Source organism: Syngnathus floridae, chromosome 15 (genome assembly GCF_059516105.1).
Source record: "Syngnathus floridae isolate MCC-2025c chromosome 15, RoL_Sflo_1.0, whole genome shotgun sequence".
Classification (NCBI taxonomy): Eukaryota; Metazoa; Chordata; class Actinopteri; order Syngnathiformes; family Syngnathidae; genus Syngnathus; species Syngnathus floridae.
Window position 1 is genome coordinate 7365911 of NC_142427.1, and position 12819 is coordinate 7378729.

Consider the following 12819-nt stretch of genomic DNA (forward strand, 5'->3'; position numbering starts at 1 on the left):
CGAATGGTGTTACAACAAAGCGTCCATGTTAATTGCTACTGTAACAAATGGCCCTATCCCCTGAGTTCCGTGTTACGCCGTGTAATTATTCTACATTTAATAGGCGCATCCTCGTTATCGTGCAGGACCTTGGTGATGTACAACCGTTGCGTGGGTGCTTTTTATTTCCTGTTTGTGCATGGCCCAATGCACGCCATCAAATAAAGCTCAGTTAAGACACTATAAAGAACAATATAAACATTTTTATTCAAATGGGGAATTTTGACTTCCCTGAGACAAAACAATCCTTTGGGCTTTGTTGTAAGTGCGGCTTTGCAAATAAAGCGGTTTAATATTTGCTCTTTGAAGCCGGAATCCCGATTTGAACGGGGATGAACCCATTTCATAAATCAAACGAAGAGTCATAAACATGAAAGTTGGTTGATTGCTTGCTGTAAGTCAAGGTACCATTGTTGCTTTTCCATCAATAAGACATTCTCTCTCTCGGTTTAGGAATAGTGCATGACAGGCTGGGGGGGACTTTTGAGTGGCAAATTGAATTAGTGCGGGATGCTGAGTGCGCCAGAGTGGCAGGTGTACAGCAGCACTCTCCGCCAACTTGACAGCCAGCGTCTCTGACAGACGCCTTCGGCTCGTTCGGGCTTTCTCGCTCGCTCGGGCTCGCTGGGAATTGCACCTTGTGACGGAAAAATGAACGGACCATCCGATAAAGTAGGGCACGCTGGCGGCGCTGATCGGGAACTCATCGCATGGTAAATGATTAACAGATAGGCCACGCCCATTTTTCCTAGTTGACTCAATTTGGGTGGATTGGGTTTGTCAAACCATGGGATTTGTCTAAAAAACAAAATGGCCAACTTCCGGTTTTATTCAGTGCATGGGTCCTGGAGACTTTTGTTTTTTTTTTGGTCCTGCTTATATCGTCACGGTACAATATACACCATGGGGATGATTATCAAGAAAAGTGGTGCATTTTATGGGGAGGGGTGTCACAATGAGGCTTTTTAGCTTATTGTATAAAAGCCCGGACTTACCTCGTAATAGTCAGCAGAATAAGCAAGCGTATGCCATCTCAGCACTTTAGAAAAAAGGTCAAATTTGCAAGCAAGCACTTTGTTGTTGTATTTAAACATCAACAATTTGGAGCAGCTAAGACGACTCAACGTCACGCGAGCGGCTCATCGCTGGCGTCCGAGCAACTCCTCGACCATATTGTACCGAGTCGTCTCGGGATGTCTGGGGAATTCGCTCGATCCGCTTACCAGAAGCCTGTAGCGTTTATCCTCGGCGCTGAGCATATGCTTGGATTTTATTATTTTTTTTCCTTCTCGCCTCTGTGATGCAGTGCAAGAGACACATCTGGCGGCCGTCCGAGTCTTCTTGACAGTAATTTGCCTGGCAAGCTGGTCTTCAAGGGTTCGCAAGATCAAGGATGGCTGCGTTATTAGGATACTCGTCGACATTCTCTTTGTTAGCCGGGCCTGTTTTTGCGTTTGATCGTCAAATCTAAGAAATGTTTTTATGTGGGTGCGGCAAAAAAAAGGGCCACAAAGTTTTGGTTTGATTCATCGGTTAGATGAAACCATCACATTGAAAACTTGATTTGTTATTCTCATTGAACTTTTGTTGATTGGTCACTCGTGTTAATTGCTTCGGTTCCGTTTTGTAAGTTTTTCTTCAGTGTCTACATTTCTCAACTTAGCACATCTGAAGATAAAAGCCTCCCCTGGAATGTTGCTACTTTGTTGTTTGAAACTAAAGCAGCAGCGGAGGCGGTCACAGATCTGCCGACAACCTCCGTAAAAGGATGAGTCATGACTAGGCGGCGTCATGTGGTGACAACACCTCGCGCGCCTCCGATCTAACGCCGCGACTCGGGCGTCAACGCCCCGGCTTCCTCTGAGTCAACCAAACAAGTTGAGTGGGAGATCCGCTCGTTTACAGGCGAGGATGCCAGGCGACTCGTGATTGTCACATCTGCCCGTTTGTCATCATCTTTGATCTCCATGCTCAGTGCCGTTTATGAAGAATAAATACCGGACTGAGTCTGAGTACTCCTGGAATCAAATTTGAACCCGTACATTAATTGGACGTTAATCTTTAGATGTAGTTGTATGAAGCACCTGCAAAGACATTTAGTTGACCATGAAGTAGCCTCAAAAGTTTATCAACCGAGAACCCCTTTGCGTTAATAAGTACACAAGATTTAAAAAAAAAAAAAATCAGTGACCATCACTGGCAAGGCAAGTTTATTTGTAGAGTACAATTCATACACAAGTGCTTTACAGCTACATAAAATTAGAAGAGGGTGAATAAAATCAGCCCATAAAACATGAAACTAATCATCAAATCAATTAAACGTGAGGAGTGAAGATAAAATACTTTCAGTTGTCATTAGCGCAGTTAAATCGAGCCCTTTCCAGCCCGGCTTTAAACTTTGTTAGCGTTGAGCGTACATCTTTTGGAAAACTCTTCCAGATTTTAGCAGCCTCACTGTTTTTAGTCCTGACCACTTCCTGAAGTTCTTGTAGCCCGAGAAGGTTCAGGTCAGCTATACTTTGTGAAGGTTTACAACGAGAGTGTCGAGACTGAATTTTGTTGTTAGTGAAAATTTGATTGACTGCGACCGAGGTCAGGTTGGGTCGTACACTTGCCAGTTCAGGTCTTGGGTGCCAACTGGCACGCTAACCACCCCCGACTGTCCAGCTGCGAATAGTGGATAAACTCGAAAAAAAAAATCATGCAGCTTGTCCCCAGCCTGGCCGTCTTGCCCCCAATTCCAGGTGGCGGAAGACCCGGGGGCCACATGTTGGCCACCCCTGGCTGATAGCAAAGCCACTAGTGAAGATTCAATCTGGGGAGCCTCCAACTGCCTGCTCTGGAGATACCAGATGTCAGATAAAGCCCTGGAACTCTCTATGAATAATGCATGACTCGCTGGCGAACTGACGCCGAGTGGTGTCGTTTAATCATTACACTATCGAAGGCCTGATTTGCAGCATGGCCACCCAACACCTGTCCACGTTTCTTCATTCATGGACTCCTCTTCAGATTTTTTGGAAGTTTTACAAATTCTCATACACAAGGAATACACCCTCCTCACTTAACCCTCCGGGCTTTGACTCCGCCTCCAAGGATGGCGTTTTATAAATCAGATGAGAAGCAGATCCAAAAATACGCTCAAATTGCCTCATTATTTATTAAAGCTAAAGAGGCTTTTCTTCTAAGATGGGTGCGGGTTTTGTGCCTAGCGTTGCTGTTTTCTACAAGAAACACTCAAGACTCATCCAAGAAGAAATTAAAGGCTCATCTTCATTTGCTGCTTATTTTGTCCAAATCTCACTGACTAAAATTGCATACCCAAACTGATAAGTATAAAACCAAAAGCATGAACCTGCAACTCCATCCTGGTTGCTCAGTAGAATCCGGCCAATTTCAAAAAGGTGTTGTTTCCTTTGAACCAGAAACTCTTTCCTCTTCGTTATATCTTTGTTTTCCATCTTCTTCTCAGAAGAACCATCAAGTGCGGGTTTTAAATGAGCCCGAGCTAGTCGGAAAAGACGATGCGTCGTTAGCCTTCAAACATCTTCAGGAATGGAAGTTTTATTGATGGGCGTCAAGTCCTGGGGGGATGAGGGGGTTCCGCTCAAAGGACATTTGGGGTCTTTCATCCCTGACATGAAGGTGGCGGGAAACATTATTGAGGCTCTACAACATGATAGAGGTCCCCTACCCCCCTCTCACCAGCCTCCCCCCCGTCTCTCTCTCTTGAAAGGCGAGAGTCATCTTTCTCCACCCTTTGAGAAAAGAAGCCTCATACTGTAATTGACTGAAATGGCTGCTCTTTTCTTGGCGCCTGCTTTTTCAGGTAATTGCTATTTATGAAGTATTTATGGTCCATCATCTGCCAGTGTCAGCGCCGCGCACTGCGGAATATATACGCCGGATAAAAAAAAAAAAAAAAAAAAATCTCTTTGCATGCGGCAAGTGTGTTTCTTGTTATGCCAGGTTGAGATATTCATGAATTCCACTGTCCTGCATGGATGCACTTATATAACAGCATAAACAGAGCCTGGGGTATTTGGAAAGAAGGGGGCGGGGCGTTCTTTGCCATTTGTGTCCCCGATGTGCAAATTTAAGAGATGCTGACGCTGCTGTTGCTAATTGAGAAATGTGAGAATTCCGTGAAAGCATATGGTCAATAAAAGTAAATTGGATGGTGTTTATAGATTACTTGAACAAGGCGTGGACCATCATGGCCTTCTTCAAGCTCCCAGAATATTTCTGTTTGTTTTGCATAGCTTTAGAGAGATGGACTCAAAAGCTTTTGGACGGACGTCAAGGTTACTGTGGGAACAGACCAACATGTGCTGGGTCGGTGTTGTTCTTGCCGTTCCGGTTCCGCTTTATCTCTCCCGCCGTGCTTATCCTACTGTACGGCTCTCTGTGCACATTGTGAGCCGCTCAGCTAATTGTTCCTGCTCATGCATTTCTCTGCAGATTCAATTACACGCCACTCTGGACAGCATGAAAAAAAATGAGAAAGCGGGAGAATGGAAGAAGAAAGGAAAGGTAGACGGCTAAAAGAGTGAAATTAGAGCAGTCCCTTGGGTCGTATATTTATGTCAGGGGAGGGGAAAGGAGACAGTTGGCGTATACTCTTTAAACGTCTGGACTCTATGCTCATTTGCGTCAAGCACGCTTCCTATTTTGGAACCACTTAAGCTGTGTTCATTTCAATTTAATGACATTTTTCAAGGTTGCCTTATATTGACTAGTTGTGTCATTTGCAACCTCTGCTATTTAAATGCAATCATGGCCTGAAATAAAAAAAATGTTTATCTTAAGGGTTTTTTAAAATACAGACCATTGTTACCTTGATTTTTTTTTTCATTTTGAGCAAATGGCAGCAATTTGGCAGATCGTAAACACGTCTTCGAAGATGTTTACTGACACTCTGAATTGATTTTTATTTTCAAACTATACTGAAGATAATTTTACTTGTCTATTTCAAACATCGCTTTGCCTCAATCAAGCCTGTTTAGCTTAATGCTAGCAAACAATGCAAAGTGCTAGCAAATAACATTGGTACCTGACTGTTTTAAATGAATGCATATTAAACATGTAGTGCAGGGGTGTCAAACTCTTTTTTTTGCGGGCCGCATTGTCGTCATAGCTTCTTTCGGAGGGCCATTATGACTGTCAACCCAAATAAATGTTGAGCACCTCATATTATATACAGTAAAAGCTACAAAACAAACTGACAAATAACTCGTTTTCAAATCAGATGAGTAAAAACTGGTCAAATATTTAAAAAACTAGATGTTAAAATTGAAGACAATTTGCAATTCTAGTAATGACACACGAATTTGATGAACAATTTGTCTTCGCGGGCCACATAAAATGATGTGGCGGGCCGTATTTGTTTGACACCTGTGATGTAGAGAGACAATATAACAAATATTCACAGGCATGGATTCTTTATCCTTTACAAAGGCATATTACTGCAGCTGTATGAGTCATTGCATGTCTCTGTTGGTATTATACTGCCCCAAGTGGCCAAATGATGCAAACCAGACGGTGCGGCACAATGTGCATTAGACTGAAGCAAAAATGTGGCATGAACAGGCCTGAGGGTTATTACCCCCCACCCCCCTCTCTCTGTAATGACCGGTGCCTGCCTCCCAAATAAGAAGATTATCTTACGCCCGAGCCAGGCCGGAAATAATGCCCCCCTCCCCAAACACACACACCTTAGCTCGGCTGCGGTTTGACACAGCAGAAAATAGACTGCGGAATAAGAATGCAAGCTCATTTGTCTGCGTGGCCATTTTGTCAAATTAGACGTGCGGGCAGGCACGGGGTATTGGCGCCAGTTCACGACGTGGCGGGGGCCGGCGATAGCGTGGAAAATGAAGTGGCGCCGACTGTAACGTGTTGCGGTAATTTATTCCCTCCTGCTTATATGGAGCCTGTTACTCGGAAGTGCGTGCACAGAAAATGGCCTCTTGTTATTGTAGCTCTTGATCAAACGGTGATAGGTCAAGACGAGCGCTCCCGGCTAGGAATATTGCAAACGCTGCGTCTTATGTCTTGACTGTAGGGCACGCTCTCCTTTTGTGCGACGGGGATTAAAGCATCCATCTTGCTCGCCCGCTTCTCTCGGCTAATGGTATTAGGAAGAGGGTGGATAGGTTTCAGGGGGTTCTGTTAAGGAACATCTGATATGGGCAGCGGCTGATTCAATTAAGTAAAGAGCAAGGCTGGAAGGGACTGAGCACATTGCGTAATCGCCCCTCCAGTGAAGCATTTTGTCTGTAAAACACAGACAAACAAAAACACACACACGTTAGACTCGCATTAGCGAAGGACTTTTGGAGGGTCAGTGAAGATTTGTCAAAGCATCACTTAGATGTATAGTGGTTAGTTTGTTTTGTGGAATCTGATAGAGTTTTGTTTTCATGGTGAGTCATCTGACCTTGCTATTTTCAATCTGAAAATCTGAAGGAAGTTTTTAAGTCATTTATAAATGACTTTTATGATTTTATGCCTTTATTCTGGTTTCTTGTGTTTTTATTGCTCGTCTTATTTCTGTAGCACTTTGAGATTCTTTTATGAAAAGCGCTTTACAAATAAAATTTATTATACCCGTTCCCGTAATTTTGATGGTTTACCTCTCCTAGTTTTGGCCTTAGGATAAAATCAAACATTTTTGAGTGAGTCTTTGGAGTGATGTCACATAAGCAATAGATGAGCTCTAACTACAATGTTTGTTTTTCTTTGACAGTTTTACCGCGGGCTTAGTTCGTTGCAGCGCAATTGTAATATCTCGAGCTGATCTATGTTTGGATGTGCCTTTGTCACCTCCAATAGACTCGGGCACCCTACAGACAATCTGATATCTTTATGGCCGGCCCTTATTACCTTCCCAACTAAAGTATTTCCTCTCCGTGCTCCAAGGTCACTTGTTTTACAGGCCGCCCACCCGCCCGCCGCCCGTGTTGATGGCTGCATCTTAAATTGGAGGCAATTCAAAGTATTCCAAGCCTAAAGAGAGACGGCTTCACTCCAATGCCCCTCGGCTAGATTTCTTATGCATTAGGACTTTCATAGTGTGAACCCCAAATCAGTTTCTCTACTTCCTCTCCACTCGGGCCGGCCGGCACAGTCGAGTGGGCCGCCTATCGCGCTCTTTGGTGTCTCCTCGCACCAGCAGGTCCCAACGCTGTCTGGAGCCATTGGGTTTCCATTACCACAAATCCATTCTACTCATTTAAAATTGATGCTTGTGGACCTTTGCTTGACCTCCTGAGATAAGCGGGCCCCGAGTCCTTTCCCTTTTAAAACACGTCAAGGATTAGACTCGGAGACCCCCGCCGTGCTTATCTGTCTTTGTGTGGTAATATTGGAGAAGATGGAAAATGCACTCTCCAGATTTGATTTTCTGATGAGATGAGTACTTTCGGTGAGTTGGCCGGTGACATTGTACGGTATTACGCAAGGGGGGGGGGGGTCGTCAGTTTACGCCAATGGCTGCTACTTGAGTTTGTACGCAAGTCAGAAGCTGTCAGGAGTGTCGCAGTAGCAATGTCACAATTTCAGAAAATATAACAATAACAATGGAAATTTAAGCTACGGAGGTAACAATCATGGCGACTATAAAAAATAAATAAATAAATGCACTTTTAAAGACAACGAGGCAATTAGAATCGACGAAGGTGCACTCTGTTGTGCTCCCTTTCAATCAATTCCACCCATCTTATTAATTCTTAATGATCAATGAATCCACGATAATAGCCATTACAGTACAGTCCATCCTTATTAAAATTTATGCTCTTACAGCCTGGTCACATCTTTCTGCTCTTTTTGTGTTTTTAAAAAAGTAGAAAATAGCGCAAAAACATTTGGGTCAATTTCTCATAAACGCCGTTCAATTCCTAATATTTAAATTCTCAGTGAGTCTAGTGTAACCGAAGTAAACGATGAGAAATGGTTATTTTGCTGCTTCAGTTTTAATCTCTTTGTGAAGAATATTTCGGGACATTTCAACTAATGGCTTTTAATGAACTGCGGCTTATTTGTGTAACATTTTGTGTGTACACAATCCAACAGATGGGATTGTAAACAGGCCAAAAAAAAAAAAAAACGCTAAGAAGCAGCTTGACGCATAAAGTTTAACTGTCACGAGTGAGGCTTTATTTTGTTGACTTGTTTTTTTTTTCCCTGTCGCGGTCAAGGCAAGCGCGCTTGTTTGAAGTGGCTGTTGGTCGAGGGAGCCTACAAAGCCGGTTTCTCGGCCTTATCGGCAGGACAGACCCCGGCGTGCTAATCGCTGTGTCCCAGAGACAGCCAGAGGTAAAACGGATGGGTGAGCAGCATCCAGGAAGAGAGGCAGGAAAAAAAAAAAAAAAAAAACGAGAGACACATTAGAAAGAAGGGATGGGCTGCATTGGGAATGGGGAGCAAGATGCGGGGGGATTGGAAATATTTAGACTTCTTAGGTTACATCAAGTGACAGCCGCATTACAGCTCAGTGCATGAGAGAGCGAAAATCCTTGTTGTTGAGCGAGGCCGCTTTATAAACAGCTCGGCGAGCAAGTCTCTTGGCAACGGCACGTTTGGAAACGTCCTTCGGAAGCGAATGGAACAGCTCGTCAAAACGTTGCCTCGCTCTCATTTCAGGTCACTTCATTAACGCGCAAACTAATCACGCTATAGCTGACCTTTTGCTTCACCCTGGTGGAAAGTTAGTCTTTGTTAGACACTCCATAAGAGAAGTGAATAGATTCCGGGTTCCTGCCAAGGCCAAACAGTTCTATTTTGCACTAAAATTATCAAAATGGACGCCGCGGCTCAATTTATACAATAAGGCGAAAAACATGCTTGTTTTGTTTGGAGCAGGAAATGTGACCCTGCCGTCGAGTCGTGAAAAGACGACATTATGATAATGACGTGTAGAAGGCAGCGGAATACAGGTAGGGTTGTTAACCCGGAGATGATTGTAATACGCTGTGTTCCATTCTTCACACTTGATTTAGCGTCGTGACTAGTTTAAGGGAAAGACAATTGGATCGGGTGCTATTGATAATTACTTTTTAATGTGCCGCACTCATCATGTCCAATTTCATGCCCCTTAGGCGGCTTGATCACAGATTTAATCGACACATTATTGCTTGCTATACTTAAAGTTGGGGAAAGGCTGCTTGGAAGTTTTTTTTTTTTTTTTTTGTCACTTACCCGTTGAGGTTGTTGGAATTTGTGACTTTCTGCAGCCGTGCTTGAGGTCAATTAGTAGGCAGCTAAAAGACCCAAACCACCTTGAAGTAACCAAAGTCATCTATTCTTTATCCTCTGCAAAAAGTGAGGCTTCTCATTGGATACAGAAAGACAAAGATAGACGTGTCCCCATTAAAACGCATTTCATTCCAGTCTCCCACTCTGCTAATTACAAAATCATCATGATTGAACATTGGCTGAAGTTGAAGAGGAAATAGGTCCTCTTAATCAAGTGGCGCCGCCTAGTTGGTGTTCTGATGCCCGCTTGGCAGCGAGACGGGCCAACGCTGTCTTTTTGGTGATGGTGATAACCTCAACTGGTGCGAGAGGAAGAAATAATTTCTTAGCCTACTTAAGTGTTTTTTCAGGTATGAGTCATTTAGTCGAGTGCGTATTCATCTGACAATTTTGAACTTCAATTGGTACTTCTAATTTGTTCTCTCAATTTTGTTATCTTTACTTCTAATGGACTCATTCGCTGCCAAATATTTTCAAAGTGGAGTTCTACCATTGCGCCAAAAATCTCTCAGGTGATTTGGAGTGTGGAGTCTTCTAAGTGCGGCTTCCCTGTGCGGTACCCAAGCTACATTGGATGTGGACGCCATTTTTTTTTCCATCCACCGCCTCGATTCGTGCTGTTAGTCCAAAAATGCTGCAGTTATGTGACTATTGACTTTGGAGTTTTTTATTGGCTGCCTCTCCTCGATGACCTCCTGCATTTCCGTTTATTTATGTCTATATCAGCAGCATTTAAGTAATGATGAAACTCTGAATGCTAACTTTGTGTTTTTGTCTGCCCCCTCCCTTCCCTCCCTTCCCTCCCTTCCCTCTCTTCCCGTTTCAGGAGCCGCACAGATTCCAGGTAGGTCCATTCAAATATTCTCACATTTGAATTTGCTTCTTTTGTCTCTTTTTCACACATTGTGTAAAAGGTTAACAGGTAGGTTGTGACTCACTCCAGCTTCAGGTATGCATTCTACATCAAATGACTGATGAGAAGAAATCCAAATGTGGATTTCCTCAGGAAGCAAATCAAGTCATGTAGCCCCACTGGCTCAGCTCCCTCTCGCCGCTGAGCATTTTAATCTAATTAGCGGCGCCGGTGACAGTTATTTATATGTGCATGAATTAACCCTCCCCACCCTACACACGCACGAACCAGCACCCCTTGGGTTGATTGGACCAAAACCAGTCCTTCACGGACCTGCCCTCGGTCATCCGAATGGCGGGTGGTCGGCCGCGAAATCGTCAACTAAGGCTGAATTCCAGCTGCTATTTATTTGCGTACCATGCGAGTCCTATCCAGTATTCCGTGTTGACATTTAGCGGACAAGTGAAACAATTAACGTGCGTGTCAACAACATTGGAGCAGTAATTCCCTGCGTATTCACACTCCATGTAGTCAGTCATTCAGAACTAATTCAACTTTAGCCTGCATGCTAACTCTGGGGTCAGCAACTTTATGTCAAGCTGAGCGCGACTACTTGAGTTGATACACATTTTCTCATGTTACCTTAAATAATCTTACGTTATAAATGAATGAAATATTCATTCAACCCTATATATTCCTGGAAATGTTTACATGACCATAAAATGCTTTCATAGAAAATCACTGGCCCGCAAGTTACTCGTCAGGAGCTACCCGTCGTTCATTAAACTCAGTTTGTTCAGGGTCGTCTTTTCTTCCAACATATTTTTTTCTTTTTATTGCATCGAGCTCTTCTCACTGGTACTTTGGGAGGAATGTGACAACAAAAGAAGAAAAAAAAATTGCATAATAAAATGATTTTTCGTGAATTTCATGCAGCTGTGTGGCATACAAATGAAAAGCCGAGGCTTACAGGTGAAGCGCTCTTGCCCCTTTAAATGGATTTGATGCAGTTATTTTTGTCAAAACAATGGAGCTAGCCATTTACTTAGCGCTGCCTGCGTTTACCTGTCACTACAGACAACTGCAGCCATGTTTGCTGTGTATGCTGATCAATAGAAGTCAGAACACTGGAGGATGGAGGAGAGGGGGGGGGGGGGGGGCACGGCGCCTTATCCATGTGTGCACAGAGCACCACTCTAAACACACAAACACATGCACGCTCAGACACATTCACGGCTAAATCAATCACATGCAACAGTGCAGATATATATATATATATATATTTTTTTTTTTTTTATCCCATGGTTGATGGACAGCCCTTTGTCCCTTCCCACCCGATTACAAAGCATTACAAGATTGCCCCAAGTAAGCCAGAAGAGCATTTTCTGGAGAGAGAGAGAAAAAAAAAGCACTCAAGCGGTTTTCCAGCGTTATATTTTCCCACTGTGCGTGAGTGTGGAAGGATTCTTCGGCGCTAATCGATGGAGGTGTGTGTGAAGGAGGAAGTCAAATGGCAGTTTCACTAACACGCTATGACTAAAGCGACTTCCCAAAGCTCGAGTGATGCCCCCCTCCCCCCCCCAAAAAAACAGGAAAGCCGCGGCTCTGCGAAATCACTTTAGCTCACATTGACAGCTTGTCCAATACGGTTGCACTAGCAGCAAAAGCTATTTTTTTGTGCGTTATCTCCCAGCAGGCCTCTGACACTCCTCCCAATTTGCTGAAAATACACTTGCTGCATTTTCCCCAGGTGTCATCTCTCGCAGGACCACTGACAGTGTCCAGCGGCACATTGTCGTTGAGCGTTAATTAGCGCGAAGCCCCGCTGTTCACATAGCACCTCCGTCCTGTCACCGTTGTTTATTTGGCCCATTGCGACCGTCTGGACGTGTTTAAAAACACAAGGTAGCGGAAACCCCGCAGCACCGCAGCACTCCACCTCCACCTGTAACCTTCAGTTGGACGCATTTTGTAGTTGATTAGCGTATTATCATAAGCAGATGCCCGCCTCCGCCTCCCATGAAAAGCGACATCCAGTCGGCATTATCAAAGACGGGCCCCGAGCCGACGAGGACGCTGATTGGAATCAGTTTTTTTGTTAAGCCGTCCATCCTTATCTGTCAGCATCACAGGATGCAATTTCAGCCTTGCCTTCGTCTCTGAAATAGAGAAGAGATTTAGAGGTGCTTGACGACAGGCGCGAGCGAATTAGCGGCCGGTGTTTTGATGAGCGACAACTCTGCGAGCGGCCCATCTCCTGTATTTTCCGGACTATAAGGCGCACCTTCAATGAACGGCCCATTTTAAAACTTTGCCCTTAGATAAGGCGCACCGGACTACAAGGCGCACCATTAATGCATCGTGTCAGATTTTTAATCCAAATCAAATCATTCTCCATTTTATCTTTTTTATTTCAACTTCAGACGTAACAAATTACTTTATAATCACAAAATAATGATCCATAGTCTTTTTGATTGATGATTCATAGTCTTCAGCGGACCACTTATGATTGATTTCATGACACAATGCTTCGGGCCAGTTTAAATTTAGGAATTTGGTCCATATATAAGGCGCACCCGACTATAAGGCGCACTGTTGGCTTTTGAGAAAATTTTAGGTTTTTAGGTGCCCTTTATAGTCCGGAAAATAGGGTACTTAGAAGTCAACTCAGC

The 12819-nt window shown here is 43.9% G+C and overlaps 1 protein-coding gene across 6 annotated transcripts in view; it reads left to right on the top strand.

Moving 5' to 3' along the window:
• cadm1a (cell adhesion molecule 1a) overlaps nucleotides 1-12819 on the top strand; it is a 158398-nt gene that overhangs the window by 109571 nt on the left and 36008 nt on the right. For all 6 annotated transcript variants that reach the window (XM_088398983.1, XM_088398978.1, XM_088398979.1 and 3 more), the window contains one exon: nucleotides 10121-10138. Coding sequence is in view for 5 of the 6 variants with exons in the window: in XM_088398978.1 (XP_088255104.1) it covers nucleotides 10121-10138 (18 nt within the window). In the remaining variant the exon portion in view is untranslated. The remainder of the gene's footprint in view (nucleotides 1-10120; nucleotides 10139-12819) is intronic.